Source organism: Lissotriton helveticus, chromosome 6 (assembly GCF_964261635.1).
Source record: "Lissotriton helveticus chromosome 6, aLisHel1.1, whole genome shotgun sequence".
In the NCBI taxonomy this organism is placed as follows: domain Eukaryota; kingdom Metazoa; phylum Chordata; class Amphibia; order Caudata; family Salamandridae; genus Lissotriton; species Lissotriton helveticus.
Window position 1 is genome coordinate 600,990,296 of NC_136067.1, and position 16,363 is coordinate 601,006,658.

The window sequence follows — 16,363 nt, forward strand, 5'->3', positions numbered from 1 at the left end:
CTCAGATATCGAAAAGTGGTGTGAGCTAATGCAATGTGATTAGTACCGAAAGGGATATCTAAAGCTTCTATATTGTCATTGAAAGAGAACACGCAGGATTTGTCATAATTGATAGCCAAACCTGTGACAGCTTCAAGTGTTGAAAAGTCTGTGCTGCAGCCAGGACATTATCTTGCAAGTTACGGGCCTATAGTATAATGTCGTCAGCATACAAAGAGATGTCATGGAGTGTATTAGATAAGGGGATGCCCCATTCAAGTGCTTCGGATCGGATCCTGAAAGCTAGCGATTCCATCGCTAGCAAAAATAACAGGGGCAAAAGGGGACCACCCTGCCTCATGTCTCTCTGTATATTCAGTGGTTTTGAGATATGCAGGCCGGTACACACTCTAGCGGCTGAAAGGTGGTATAGCACCTGTACCCTTTTAATGTATTCCAAGTAGATCCCGAATTTCCTTAGTGCAGCTAACATGTACTCCCAGCTCAATGTATCAAATGCTTCAGTGATGTCCAGTGACAGGCACCCAGCGTCTGGTAGGTCCCTAGTGCAAGAGAACAATATAGAGCAGAGCTGACGTACATTGAGGGATATATTGTGTGTAGGTATAAATCTGCATTGGTCAACATGTATTAGGCCTGTCAAGCGTGGTTTCAACCGAGCAGCTAGGATTTTGCTAAGGATTTTATATTCAGTGTTCAACAATGATAGCGGTCTATATGCATTCAGTGTCGAGGGATCATGACCTTGTTTAGGTAAGGAAGTAATCAAAGCCTGCACTGTTGAAGGTGGTAAGGTACCTGTGTCATAAGTTGTTGTGTATAGTTTTTTAAGGTGTTGAGTCAATTGTTGCGCATAGGCAGCATAAAACTCTGCCGGTAGTCCATCCAGACCGGGAGTCTTGTTTTTGGGGATACTTTTTATTGCAGCCTGTATTTCCCTGGTTGTTATGGGGCTAGCAAGTGTTTCCCTGGCATCGTCAGTAATTCGGGGTAGGTGTCCTTTGCTTAAGAAAGAGTGCAACTCAACGGGGTCTTCCCATTGTCGGGGCCTTGTATTGGGCTTGGTAATGACAATAGAAAGTGCCATTAATGTCTGCTTGGGAGATAACCCGCACATTGTGTGGTGTTATTATTTTTACTATTGGCATTGGTGGTGGATAATCTCTAATGATTCGTGCCAGCAGTGCACCAGGTCTGTCCAATTCCATGTGTATTCTCTGTGTGTATGTACGGTAGTCAACAACTTGCAGCTGTTCCAATAATTCCGTATATTTAATGTGGGCCCCCTGTAGTGTCGGCTTCACAGCCAGGTCCAGAGCTGCCTGTGCCTCCAGGGCACTTTACTGATCCTCTACTTAACATAGCTCTCTGTTAGTCTGATGTCGGGCTCCTGTGATGGCGTTAAGAGCCGCACCACGTATCAACACCTTAAATGCTTCCCATTCTGTGGTGGTGTTTGCTGCTGCGCCGGCATTTTTTATGAAGTAATGTGCTATAGTAGTGGCCAGTGAGTCTGTAAATATTCTGTCCTCTAGGTGTCTAGGTTTCAGTCACCATGTGGGCACAGGGGAAGGAAAATGGCCCCATTCGAACATCATTTCAAGAGGACCATGGGCCCGATTCACAGAACTAACTTAAGACAAAATCCTAAACTTACTACCATTTGGGTATTCACAGAAGGCACTTACTCATTTTGGTATTCACAGAGAATACCAAAATGAGTAAATGTTAGTAAGTTTAGGATTTTGTCTTAAGTTAGTTCTGTGAATCGGGCTCTATGATCAGAGATAGCTTTACCCACATAGGCGGAGTGTGTTGTTTGTGTTAAAAGCGATGCACTGCAAAATATTTGGTCAATCCTAGTATGCAAGTCGTGTACATCCGAGTAATAACAATACTCCTGCATCCCCTTATTGTGACTACGCCACACCTCTCTAAGTGATCAACCCTGCGCCTAGTTATTTAGTAAAGGTGACAGTAGTTTGGTATGAGCACCATCCAGTGGGGGATGGGAAAGATTCCAATACATCATCTAAAACCGCATTATAGTCCCCCCAGGACCCATGGGTGATCGGTCCAGTTCACCAGCACAGAGGTCACCTGGCTGTAGAATGGCTCTTGATCTGTATCAGGGGCATATAGACCTCCTATCACCACGGGGCAGCCATCCAATACACATCTCAGTAAAACATATTTACCATCCTTATCTATGCGCTGTTCCTGCAGCACAAAGGGTACTCCTGAGCGTATCCAGACTGTCACCCCTCAGGCAAAGGCAGAGTAAATCGTACTATATACTTGTCCCCTCCACTCTTTCTGCAGTTTGGGCACCTCTAACTCAGTCAAATGCGTTTCCTGTAGGAGAACTATGTGTGCCCTATGCCTAATCAACTGGGCATGCACTCGGTGGCACCTATAGGATGAACCAATGACCTGTACATTCCAGGTGAGCCAATTATATTGCTGTATAATATGTATTGGTATAGCTGTCACATTGTATTAATAAGATATCTTGTCCATCTGAAAACCCTCCGGTACACGTCAGCTACCCACTTAAACTACCCAATACATGGTCCATCTTCAAAACTGTGTTTGACCAATTAAAAAAATCAAAACCAAAAACAAATACTAACAAACCGACGATCAAACATTGTGCAATTGCAATAGGGGTCATGGTGATAACATAGCAATGTGGGACCTGTTCAAAGCCACAAGCCGTGTATCAGATTAGTTCGCAGAGGGCCCATAAGAAGTTCCTTATCAATGTCTGTTTCCGGTGGGCCATAGTGGCAACAGTCTTACCTCTGCCAGACCTCAGGGCCTCCCACCGTGGCCCGCTGCCCTACCAGAGGCCCGCGGGGGCCACCGTTCCAAGCAATGGCAGATCACGTATTGCTTGCTAGGAACAACCCAACACCACTAAGCAGGCAACAAGGTAAGTAGAACATAGTTGTCAATTAGGCAGGTCGGTGATTGTCTATGAGGATATGGAGAAAAAAAGCAACTGGCTGGCGTTCGGTTCCGAATGCACCGTGTTCGCCGTAGAAAGTTCCTCATCAGTTATTGTCCTATGTTCGTGAAAAGTAGCTGCAGATATTATGTCTCGTCATTGGCCCTCCAAAACCTGCGCCGGTGTCGGTGTTAGGTTATCCTCTGGTCTCTTGGTCCTCCTATGTCTTTGTTGTTGTGGTCGCTTTCTGGGACGTGGCTCCTCACTGCTACAGGAAAATCCAGGAATGTGTGCTCCAGTCATTCCCACGCTTCATCCGGGGTGTTAAAAAATATTTCAGGTTTATGCTCTGCATGTGCTTCTTGACTCCCTGGTACGCAGCTCTCTGCTTGTGGACCTGGAGAGTGTAATCCAGAAATATTGAGATGCACACATTATCCTTTAGTATCAGTGCTTATTCGTGTGTTGCCTGTAGAATGAGGTCTCATCTCTACAATTGGCATTCTCCGGCATTCCCACAATGCAGACATTATTGCGCCGTGAACAGCCCTCCTGAGGAGCTCCTGCAGCATCGCTTCATAGTTGCCACTTTATCCGAGAGTTTCCTGTTGTCGTCCCTAATTAGCACCACCCCTGCCACCAGTGATCCCAGTTGTTGTTCCAACGAAGTGCAGAATTGCCTTATTTCCTGAAGGATAACGTCTAGTTTGTTGGGGGCACAGGTTCTGCAGTGGGAGGAACAGCATTAGTGGGTGCAGTAGTTGAGGATGAAGCAGCATCTTCGGTTTCTTGAGGTTTGCCTCCATTTGGGGAGCCCATTGTGGATCCATGCTTGAGTCCGACTGCAGCACAGAGTAACAGCCAGCGGATGTTGTGTGCGTCCAGGGGACCATGCAAATGGTAAACGGCAAGCACACTGCGCCAGGGTTAGCGTATACTGGGTGGCACCAAAGTGAGTATGCACAGTGGAGGAATAAACGTGGTAGAAGGCATCCAATAGCTATAAGAGGCACTGGGGTGCGGCAGCGTTACCATGCTCCCCCCTCCAGACAGTACACAATGCACAAGTCCTGATACCCCCGCTGAGTCCACCACCAGCTCTGGCATATAGTGCACAGAACCAACACTAGTATAAAAGTAGTACACTAGTACTAGCAGGAACAAAAGTGGAATTTCCTTTCGGACGTACTCAGTGTATGAACACACACACGTCGCCACCATCAGTGCACCTAGAAAGAGAGGCAAAGAGGAAGGACGGACGATCTGTAATTTTGTATTGAACTCCTCTGGTCGCAAAGTAACCATTCTTCTGGCCCTGCCCAAGTGTTCACAAAGATCAGCTTCAGCGTCCTCCCTTCTAAAAGTATTCCCCTCGCAGCAGACAGAGGTCAGTCCAGCAATGCACCAGTGGGGGGGGAGAGTTCAGCCTGAGATCATGAGTTGCCCTCGTGGAGGTGCCGCAGATGCTCACATACCAGTGTAGTTAGTTGCGCCCACTTCTTCACCACACCGCAGCACTCAGCCCCATTTTGGGGTCCATGACGCAGCATCGCAAGGCCCCCCAGCCGTGCGATCCCCAGCTCGGTCCAGGCACCTTCTTTGTCATGCACACCGAGTCCGGAGCTCGTCCGTAAGCGCAGGACTGACCCTCACATCCGGAGAGACTCAGGGCAGACAGAGAAGCGGTCCCAATGTCCCCTCAGGCGGGAGCCCTAATCGGCTCACAGCTCCAACAGACAATCACGAGAGTGCCGCGGGGTAGGTGGTAAGGTGCCCCCCCCTCCCAATAGGTGAAACTTTATGTTTCACAGTTAATCATATTGTAAAAACACGATGGGAATGCATTTGATATTTTTAACGCAATTGTAGGTGATTCCTATACAACCACCCATGAGTTTTGATGCAAATCCCTATCGGCAAAGAATTGTAGACAGGATTTTGGCCAAAATTCTGTGCCTGCCTGAGGCAAGCGTAATGAGGAAAAATTATTTTATTTCTCCTAATTTTTTCCTCTTTGCAAATGCCCTGCATTCTATGGCACACCTACAAAGAGGAATATGCTTTAAAGAGTAGTCTTTGTCCAGGGAGGAACTCCTTCCTGCACAAAAACTATGCTGACTACAGAGCAGATACCCTACCCTTGCACTATTGCATTGGCAGATTGCTGCAAGAAGTGCGCCAGAGCAGGGAGAGGGCTGACTTGCACCACCTCGTAGCTGATAGGGTTCAGTTCTGCTCCCTCCGGTTCACACAGTGCATCGCCGTATTGCATGAAACCAATTGTAAATTCTACCCCAGAGCCACAATTAGGTTTGATAGAGAAAGGTACAACTAAAAGCTTACAATTTTCAATCTTGTAACTTTTTAAGATAAAATGTTAGCACTTTTTGTATCCCTAGTGACAACTTTTTTTTCTTTTAACAGATTCCATTGGCATGATGACCCTTCCAGCTGTAAGTACTGAATATATGGCGCAGAATCTTTGTCACTAAGCCTATGAATTTCAGTTAAAAAAAAAATATTTCAAAAGCAGATATTCTTATGTCTTTAATTTATTTACTGATACATATTGGGTAACATAACCCCTCATGTATTTTATCTATGCACAACAATTCTTAAATCTGCAGGTGTTCACCATCCCATGATTTATAATTGTACTTCACATATCACATCTGCGTCACCTTTCCTTTTTGTTGCCACTTTCAGTCGTTTTGGCTTAGCAGAGTTGTTCTGGCCTTAAATATATCTAAGAGAATGGAGAGCCTCTTGTACAAAGGGTTTTAGAATTCGCAAACCCTCTACCTCAGTAAATCAGAGGGGTTGGAAATGCTAAAACTCGTTCTTAAATGTATTAAACCCAAATACCGACTTGGAAAAGGTTTTCCAAATTGTTAAATGTCTTTAGGAAACCATTAGGGATCGATATTTGTAAGGGGGTATGTTAAGGGCGTTGCTTACAAATACGGATTCCATATAGTATGCGTTAATGTTTTGCAACAAAACTCTGTTTGCAAAACATTAATATGAAGGTGGTAAGCCCTTTGTAAACAGTAAGGGTTCTACTCCCAAAAAAAGGTTTGTTTAACTTAATTTTTTTTTTAATTTCTATCCCATTTTCTTTCAAGGAAAACAGATTGCATTGAAAAACAAGCATTTACAATGCAATGGTCTCGGCATTATTAAAGGTAGAGCTATTGGCATTTCTCATGACATTTTATTTTTTTTAAAATCATAAATAAGTGGCATTGTCATTTACATTGCCAATAGCTTAATTGTTAATAAATGGCATTGTAATTTAAAATGCCAATAGCTTAATCGCTTGCAAATGCATGACCTATTGCATTTACACCCACACAGAGCCACACACACACACACACACAGAGCCACACACACACAGAACCACACACACACAGAGCGCCACACACACACAGAGCGCCACACACACACACAGAGCGCCACACACACACACAGAGTGCCACACACACACACACAGTGCCACACACACACACACACACACACACACACACAGACAGAGCCACAAACACACAGACAGAGCAACACACACAGACAGAGCTACACACACAGACAGAGCTACACACACACAGACAGAGCCACACACAGACAGAGCCACACACACACAGACAGAGCCACACACACACACACAGAGTCACACACACACAGAGCCACACACACAGACAGAGTCACACACACAGACAGAGCCGCACACACAGACAGAGCCACACACAGACAGAGCCACACACACAGACAGAGCCACACACACACAGACAGAGCCACACACACACAGACAGAGCCACACACACACAAACAGAGCCACACACAATGCAGGTGCCCCTGACTTGCACTATGACGTCACACAGTCCATCATTTTACCTGTAGTAAAGGAGCACAGGTGATTTAATTCAGTCTGCAGACAGGTGCTTTACGCACGCTATGATGTCAAAAAAATCTAGCAGAAGGGGACCCTAAGACATTGCAGGTGTCCCTCAATTATACTATGACGTCACACAATCCATCATTCTACCTGTATGTAGAGGAGCACAGGTGATTTACAGGCACTATGACGTTAAACAATCGCGCACTCTGGAGGGGACCTTGAAACAATGCAGGTGCCCCTGACTTGCACTATGACGTCACACAGTCCATCATTTTACCTGTAGTAAAGGGGCACAGGTGATTTACGTGCGCTGTGACCTCAAACAATCGCGCACACACGGCGACATTGAGGCACTACAGAGCGCCTCCTGGTGGCGCAGAACTGGTCCTGCAGCACGGCTCCAACCGTCTCCTCGCTCGTGGTATTCTGGCGCCAGATGCACGCTCTCGCCTTCTTTCGAGCCGCGACCCCATCTCCTGCCGCTCATTTCTTCCATTTGAAACGTTTAGCGCTAGAAATAAACACGAGTTCTGCTTTTTTCTAAAGCGGTGCCTTTTTTGCTTCTCTAATCTGCCTTCCTGAAGGTATTCGGCGGTGGAGTTATTCCCGTGGGTTTCCAATAAACGATTCCATTAATTTGTCTCCCTCGCTCGCGCCGCAGTAGCTCCACTTCAGAGCGCGTGTGTAGTCAGGAATGAAACACAATCATTTTCTGCTTTGGTTGGTGATGAGTAAACAGACCGGCTGCACCCCCGCCTCCCTCGCCGCTGACTACGGGTGCAGGAAAGTACAAGGGGGGGTCGGATAAGAAGGGTGACAGAGGGGAGGTCGGGGCTCAATGGGGCGGGAGGAGAAGAAAGAAAGCAGGCCTCAAGAACAGGGGTGCAAGAAAGTACAAGGGGGGGTCGGAGAAGAAGGGTGACTACGAGTGGAGCACGGGTCACAAGGGGTACAAGAAGGAAAGAAAGAAAAGGGGCCTCAAGGAGTAGGGGTGCAAGAAAGTACAAAGGAGACGAGGCGCAGCAACGTTAGGGGAGGCGGACATGTGTGTGGTGGGGGTAGGAGAGGAAGAAAGTAATCAGGGGTAGACGCGAGGAGGAGGGTGCACTTCATATAGCATGGGTACAAGAGAAGTAGAGAAAACACAGGGATACAAGCAGGGCTTAATTTGAAGACAAGAGAGGAGCGCTCCACACGACCACGTTTCTCTGAGGCGAGGCAGAAATGCCTCGGAGAAACGCAGCCTCATTTTCGCATTCGGGGGCGTGTTTTCTTTCTCTCCTCTTCCCATTGGCTGGAAGGTAAAATTCCAGCCAATGGGAAGAGGAGAGAAAGTAAATAGAAAGAAGCTTAAAAAAACGCCCCCGTATCCGAAAAAGACGGGGCTTGAACCGAGTGACGCCCCTCTCCTCCAATGGATGGCCTCCGTTTAGGAAGCCAGCCAATGGAGAAGAGGGGCGGGTTCCAAGCCCCCTCTAAGAAACATTAAATCTTCGGAGCTCCGCCCACTGCTTACGCAGTGTGACAGAGTCCTCGACCTAAAAAGGCTTTTCTTGAGAGCAATCACAGCCATTTTTGGTTAGCTGAACCCAGCAGGCCATCATCACTATGATTGTGGCCAACCGAATGGTTCGTAATTTATCACCTACTTCAATAATGTTAACATGGTAGATCGAATTGTGACTGGCTATAATTCTATATTTTGTGAATCAACATTTTAGTACATACGACGGTCCGCAAAATATCAATGCATTCGGTGGAAGTCGGTGCGCAAATTACAAGCACTTTCAAAGAATCCATTTAAGTACATTCCAAGTAAAAGAAATCACAAATTGCAAACAGTTATTAGTCGCAATTTACAATTTCCTATTGGTAATTCTTCATTTATGCAGAGAATGGAAATTGTCATTATTATATTGACATTGTAGAGAGTATGAGTCAGCTAGGCTATGTACAGAGAAAACAATATTCATTTTTTCATTTTTCGTTCTTTATTTCGATCGAATAGATCATAAAAGATTACATCCAAAACTTAAAAAGTGCAATTGGTTATTATAAAATCTTTCAGCAATAATTTAAAAAATGACATTACAGTTTTCATCCTTTTATACAAAATCAGGCAGTAAGAAGAGTTTACCTATCATAATTCACAAGTCAGATTTAAAGTGTCATAGATTGGAAGCACTGTATTTCAGTTAAAAGTCAACAATACATAAAATTGTTTTAAAACTTATACTGAGTCTATATCAAAGTGCATGCAGCGAGTACGTATATGCCACATTGCAGTTAAGAATTTGGCTACCGCAAACACAATCGGGGGCGATACGTCCGTCTTTAGTATTCTGTAAGCGGGCAAGTAATGCCTGAACCCCAGGTTTTTAAGAAGGGGGACAAGCCAGTACTTTTACTGGGTTTCTGGTAAGCATTGCAGAAGAATATGACATGCAAATCGTTTTTCTGTTGGTACGAGCATGCTGGACATAGCTCTGGGGTAGGGGGCTGGGACCAGGTACTGCTGAGTGTTCTAAGGGAGAGTGTGCCGTACCTCCACTGTAAAAACTATTTTCTTGACAGGACAGGGCTAATTGTATCAAGGACAAGTTCCCGATGATAAGAGTCTTTAGATTTAATAAATAAGTGAGTTAAAGACCCCAGGCGTGGGTTCTGTAGATGTTATTTTAAAGTCATAGTAGTCCTGTGATAAAGATTTACGCGAAACCCTGTTGCAAGCGTTTGCTGGGTCCAGCCACAGTTCCGGCCTTCCCAGACTCTCACATGTCTTTTTTATGTATTTTAGCCAGGGAATGTTCGTTATGTTTGGTAGAGATAAAATCTCTTGCAACTCCATCCTGTAACTCATGAGTTCTGGGGTACTCCAGATTCGTCGCCAGAAAGTTAGTGGTTTTAATCCCAGTTCTTCCTTGATTGTTCTTAAGCCCAGATCTAGTCAGAGCGGGAAGAGTGGGGTGCTTGGCGGTAAGGCCACCATCTGCCTAATAAATTTGTTCTCAGTGGTTGTCAGGTTTTGGGCAGGTATGTGCCCCCACAGCTCCCCCCATGTGTGACTGCCCCCCGAGCCTGCATTTTGTAAATTTGAAGCACTGGGCCGAGGGGTTTGTAAGTTGATCTGTTTGCCATCCTGGAGATACCACCCGTTAACTGCGCTAATTTGATGTTAGCCTTTGTCCGATGTGTATCCCAGGTCAGATTTTGGTTAATGGTCACCCCGAGATATTCAAATGTGTGAACCCTCTCTAGTCTCAGTGTGCCTATGGTGGGATTGGGGCGTGTTGAAGAAGGAGGACTAAGAATCATGTATTTGGTTTTCAGGGCATTGATCTCCAGTCCCCGCTCGGCGCAAAAGGCTTCGAACCCGTCCAAGACCCGTTGTATTCCCATCGGGGATTTAGACAGCAGCAGGGTGTCGTCCGCAAACATAATAGCGGGCACCCTGCTGCCGTTGAGCTTTGGAGCATCAATGTCAGCTATCCCAGTCAGGTGGTCGACTACCCCGTTGACAAAGAGGCAGAACAGGGTGGGTGCAAGCACACAACCCTGCCTCACCCCCCTGTCAACGGGGAATCTTCCTGAGAGCATCCCATTTCTGCCACACCTGACCCATGCATAGTTATCTTGGTGCAATCTTATCAAGATATTCAGGATGTCAGAGGGGATACCCATCTCCGCCAGCACGGTCCACAGTCTGGATCTTGGGACCAAATCGAAGGCGGCACTCTGGTCTACAAAGACCGTATAAAGGCTGCCTCCCTCGATTATAGCAGTTTTCCAAAACAAAAGATTGAGTCGGAAAATCTGGTCTGTTGTTGAGATCTTCCTTCGAAAACTAGCCTGATAGGGGCTAAGAATAGAGAACTCCTCAATCCAGTTTTGGAGGCGATCAAGTATCAGCCTGCCGAATAGTTTTTGGGACACATCGATAAGGCTGATGGGCCTGTAGTTGGCTGGAAGGAGAGGCGATCCCTTCTTAAATATAGGGACAATCTCTGCTCCCAGCTCAAGTACAGGGCACCTCCATGCCCCTCAAGACGGCGTTAAAAATTGTCAGCAAGTAGGGAGCCCAAATGTCCGGTTCTTGTTTGAAAATGTCGCCTGGGAGCCCGTCCAGGCCAGGCGCCTTTCCTGAAGCCAGCCCTGAAATGGCCACCCGTACCTCCGCCTCTGTGAAAAGATCCCCCTCTAGCATTGTACCAGTAATTGGCAATACTTCGGTTGGGGCCCTATCTCCATCCGTGTACAAGGTCTGGAAGTGGTCTTGCCAAACCTTGGCTGAAATTTTAGGCTCAATGGCGGGAGATAGTTCCTCAGACCCTGCATTCACTAGACGCCAGAACTTCCGGAAGTCCCTAACGGCTAGTGTGATAGTCAGATTCTCCCATTTATCATAGTCCCATTCGGCCTTGGTATGGGTAATCAGCCGCTTGTAATCCTTTCTCCTTTCCTGTATAAGTGATCTGTTTTTGCCTTCCTGGATGGTAGTCAGTAAGTCAGATTTAGCTTTTCGACATGCCGCATTATACCAGGTAGGACGATGTGGCCTTCCTCCCCCTGTCTTTCCCATGGAGAAAAGAACTTCTGCCATGGACTTAATGAGGTCCTCGTGTGCCGACCAGAGTTTTTTGTGCGCATCGCCGATGTTAGGTTGCTCCATTAGTGTGCACACCCTTTCAAATATGGGAATGACACGGGTATACAGCCCTGAGACCTTCTCTGGATTAGCGGCTAGCTTTTCCCACCTCACTCTCCGTCTATTGTTTGCCAAGGACAACCCCATATCGGGCACGTCTAGAACAGCCCCATTTACAATATCAGTGCCAGGGAAGGAGTATTCTAGTTCTAACGCGTTGTGATCGCTATCCTCCCTGGGTATCACCCTGAAGTCCTCTATGTGCGACCAGGAAGACAATTGAATTAAAATGTAGTCCAGTCTTGACTCCCTTCCCACTTTGTTAAATGTACATTTTAGGGGAATGTCAGACTTCGTACGTCCATTGCAGGCCCTGATGCCATGGTTAAGGGTTAGAGTGGTGATCTGCACTGCAAGGGGTGTCCAAGCTCTGGGGGGGTGGGCCGCCATGGGGGGAACTCGCCACAACGCATCCTCCTCCAGTGGTATTCCATCGGATAGTCCTGCAAGAGGCTCGAAGTGGGAATTCAGATCGCCTCCCACCAGGAATGGAATTCCCTGTGGGAGATCACCAAGGAAGGCGGAAACTTCCTCGATGGTACTCGATTCCCTGGTTACATTCACCGGACTGGAATAGACATTTACCAGTGCCAGTTTACTGGAATTTACCCATTCCAGAATGACACATTGAATGTCATCCGAAGCTGTGGGATGAGATGTGGCCTTACAACCTAGGTGTGTAGCCACCCAAATCGCAAGGCCGCCCCTTACCCCCCCATTTCCCAAGAGTAGAGAATACCGCAAAACCTGAACGGGTGTGTTCCTCTCGAGCCCAGGTTTCTTGGAACAGACAAATGTCTTTGCTACCTACAAATGTGCTCCACTCTGGGCAATCAAGCTTATTTCCGACACCAGCCAGGTTCCAAGAGAGCATCTTTAAAGGATGCAGTCTGGGATTGGGAACAGAATTTGGGGCAGTCCTCTTGTCTTGGGGACTAGCCGATGGTGTTATGGTTTCGGCTGGATCCCCTCGATTGCCTGGCAGTTCCCCGTGAGTGGGCGAGATCCCCGTTAGGGGTGTTGGCCTTCCTGATCATTGTGCTGTTCAACGCGGGGCATAATCCCTGTAATTCGATCAGTATGATTGTTAAATGGGCTGATGTTTCCCTCCTGGTCACCCCTAGTTCGCTGATGTCCCACCCCCCACCACTTCGGGGAGTGTCAATCAATCATATCCAGGCAGCTAAACCTATTATATGTATTAAAGTAGGCAGGCTGCCTGGCTATGTGACAATAGGAATCTCCTCTCTCCCAGCCTCCCCAACCACCTCGACTAGGGACTGTTTCCCATCCCTCCTCATCGGATACATACTTCAAGGGTGGATAAAAAAAGGAAAGAGGTAAAGGTTGGATTGAAGTCCCCTGGTCACGATGTGGCCAGCCACAGATGTAAGAAACAGTCCTGGGATCCCTAAAGTTGATCACGGCACAATCCCCATTAATTGATTTCCTTCAGTTGCCAACCCTGGGGACTCTTCTTGCCATGAGAACCTCGCGCACTATTCCTTGGGGAAGGGGTCGATTTAAGGAAAGCCAGTTGGCCACCTTATTCTTAAGAGAGGCGGCCGATTCTATGGTCTCCGGTTTCAACTCCGGTATGCCAGCTAGAATGACTACATATGGTCCCGCCTCTGGGGGAAGGTTCAGGGGCCTGGGTTTTTGTGTCGTGACCGGGGCTCCCTGATTGGCTATGGTGTTGGACCCTGGGTGAGTCGGTTTGGGAGCTCCTTCAGTTGGCTGGGGAATTATAGGGTGGGTGAGGGTCGGCTCAAGTTGTGCGGTTTTTTGAAGCTGTCTAGCATCCTTCACTGGTGGGACTAGTGTACCCCTCTTATTCTTGGGCTCAGCCCCGCCCTTATCAGCCTTGTTATCAACTTTGAGGACCTCTGCTAATTGGACCGTTGATTTTTCTATGGTCGATAGTCTAGCCTCGATCTTTGTTAGGCAGGCTTCTAAAGGGCTAAGGAAGGACTTCAGGAGAGCGGCAATATTAGTAATATAAATGTCACCTCCCTCAGTCAGGCTAGAATTGAGATTCGCCTGCTCCGTTGTCCGCGGAGGTGAATTCACTCGAAATGTTGGTGCAGTTTTCTCGGGTAGTGAAGGTGCAGATTTACTATTTTCTACAGATTCGGCCTCCAGTAAGGGATTAAGATTGGGAGCTTTTGCCTTACGACCACCTGGGTTTTGGGTCACTCTTTTCCTTTTCGGTATTGCTCCTTCCCTAACTCCCTGCTTTGAGTGACTGTCACTAGGATTTGGACTAATATTTTAAACAATGAGGGGGGGGGTACTAGATTGTGTATGGATCTGTGGTGGAGTTAGTGTGTGGGGTAGATCATTAAAAGAGATCGAAATATCTACATCAGACATAGCCGCTACCCCACTGTTTCCAATTACCCCTGTGCCAAGCGGCATACAATCAAGTTCTTTCTCTGGAGTCCTTGCTTGTGCTATAGTTCCCATAAAAGATCTTCTTACCCACTCGATTTCCTGGGATATGCGTCGTTCCAGTACTGTGATTTCATTGATCAGGAGGGCGCCTGCTTTAACAAAGTAATTGTCCAGAGTGCCAGTAGAAGCTCCACCGGCCAGGGCACTTTTACTCCTTGTTTCTCTGGCAGACATGGTCCTTTCACTACAACCAGGAATCGTGTTTGGGGGTGCGGGAGCAGAGCAAAGGGGGGTGGCCTGGTCCAGTCTCGCCCGTGCTCGAACGGCCTCAAACGGCCTGCCCTTTGCCCGGGCTTAGCCCGGCGAATGCCCGCGCGCGTTCCGCGTGCGCGGACTGGGAGGGGCTTAAATAACATTGGGCTGTGACGGGAAGAGGACCAGCTGCGGCTGATGATACGCCGCACTGCAGTCTGGTCCTCGCAGTCCCGCGATGCACCTCTTGCTGCACAAGCGCCTCGTCCTGGTTCAGCGCTCTCCCCCACAGACAGCACCAAGTTCGTCCACACGAGCGGCTCCCGCGGAGCGGGGGCCGCGAGAGGTGAGAGGAAAGGGGCAGAGTTTTGCACAGAGTCTCCCAAGGTTTAGCAGCACCAGTTAGGCAGCAGCAGTGGAGGGTGATTTATCCTGGTGTTGGGCGGTGACGGGAAGAGGACCAGCTGAGGCTGATGATACGCCGCACTGCAGTCTGGTCCTCGCAGTCCCGCAATGCGCCTCTTGCTGCACAGGTGCCTCATCCTGGTTCAGCGCTTTCCCCCACAGACAGCACCAAGTGCGTCCACACGAGCGGCACCCGTGGTGCGGGGGCCACGGGAGGTGAGAGGAAAGGGGCAGAGTTTTGCACAGAGTCTCCCAAGGTTTAGCAGCACCAGTTAGGCAGCAGCAGTGGAGGGTGATTTATCCTGGCCTTGGGCGGTGACGGGAAGAGGACCAGCTGCGGCTGATGATACGCCGCACTGCAGTCTGGTCCTCGCAGTCCCGCGATGCGCCTCTTGCTGCACAAGCGCCTCGTCCTGGTTCAGCGCTCTCCCCCACAGACAGCACCAAGTTCGTCCACACGAGCGGCTCCCGCGGAGCGGGGGCCGCGAGAGGTGAGAGGAAAGGGGCAGAGTTTTTCACAGAGTCTCCCATGGTTTAGCAGCACCAGTTAGGCAGCAGCAGTTGAGGGTGATTTATCCTGGCGTTGGGCGGTGACGGGAAGAGGACCAGCTGAGGCTGATGATACGCCGCACTGCAGTCTGGTCCTCGCAGTCCCGCGATGCGCCTCTTGCTGCACAAGCGCCTCGTCCTGGTACAGCGCTCTCCCCCACAGACAGCACCAAGTTCGTCCACACGAGCGGCACCCGAGGAGCGGGGGCTGCGGGAGGTGAGAGGAAAGGGGCAGAGTTTTGCACAGAGTCTCCCAAGGTTTAGCAGCACCAGTTAGGCAGCAGCAGTTGAGGGTGATTTATCCTGGCGTTGGGCGGAGACGGGAAGAGGACCAGCTGAGGCTGATGATACGCCGCACTGCAGTCTGGTCCTCGCAGTCCCGCGATGCGCCTCTTGCTGCACAAGCGCCTCGCCCTGGTTCAGCGCTCTCCCTCACAGACAGCACCAAGTTCGTCCACACGAGTGGCACCCGCGGAGCGGGGGCCGTGAGAGGTGAGAGGAAAGGGGCAGAGTTTTGCACAGTGTCTCCCAAGGTTTTTTCTAAAGCGGCGCCTTTTTTGCTTCTCTAATCTGCCTTCTTGAAGGTATTCGGCGGTGGAGTTATTCCCGTGGGTTTCCAATAAACGATTCCTTTAATTTGTCTCCCTCGCTCGCGCCGCAGTAGCTCCACTTCAGAGCGAGTGTGTAGTCAGGAATGAAACACAATCATTTTCTGCTTTGGTTGGTGCCGAGTAAACAGACCGGCTGCACCCCGCCTCCCTCGCCGCTGACTACGGGCCTGCTCCGGGTGCAGGAAAGTACAAGGGGGGGTCGGATAAGAAGGGTGACAGACGGGAGGTCGGGGCTCAAGGGGGCGGGAGGAGAAGAAAGAAAGCAGGCCTCAAGAGCAGGGGTGCAGGAAAGTACAAGGGGGTGTCGGAGAAGAAGGGGGACTGCGAGTGGAGCACGGGTCACAAGAGCACGGGTCACAAGGGGTACAAGAAGAAAAGAAAGAAAAGGGGCCTCAAAGAGCAGGGGTGCAAGAAAGTACAAAGGAGACGAGGCGCAGCAACGTTAGGGGAGGCGGACATGTGTGTGGTGGGGGTAGGAGAGGAAGAAAGTAATCAGGGGTAGATGCGAGGAGGAGGGTGCACTTCACATAGCATGGGTACAAGAGAAGTAGAGAAAACACAGGGATACAAGCAGGGCTTAATTTGAAGACAAGAGAGGAGCG

At 48.7% G+C, this 16,363-nt stretch overlaps 1 protein-coding gene across 1 annotated transcript in view; it reads left to right on the forward strand.

The window, feature by feature from the left end:
• Positions 1-16,363, forward strand: part of LOC144762793 (CD109 antigen-like) — a 1,211,849-nt gene that overhangs the window by 24,253 nt on the left and 1,171,233 nt on the right. Inside the window, exon 3 of the mRNA XM_078648063.1 lies at positions 5,375-5,403. Coding sequence (XP_078504189.1) covers positions 5,375-5,403 — 29 coding nt within the window. The remainder of the gene's footprint in view (positions 1-5,374; positions 5,404-16,363) is intronic.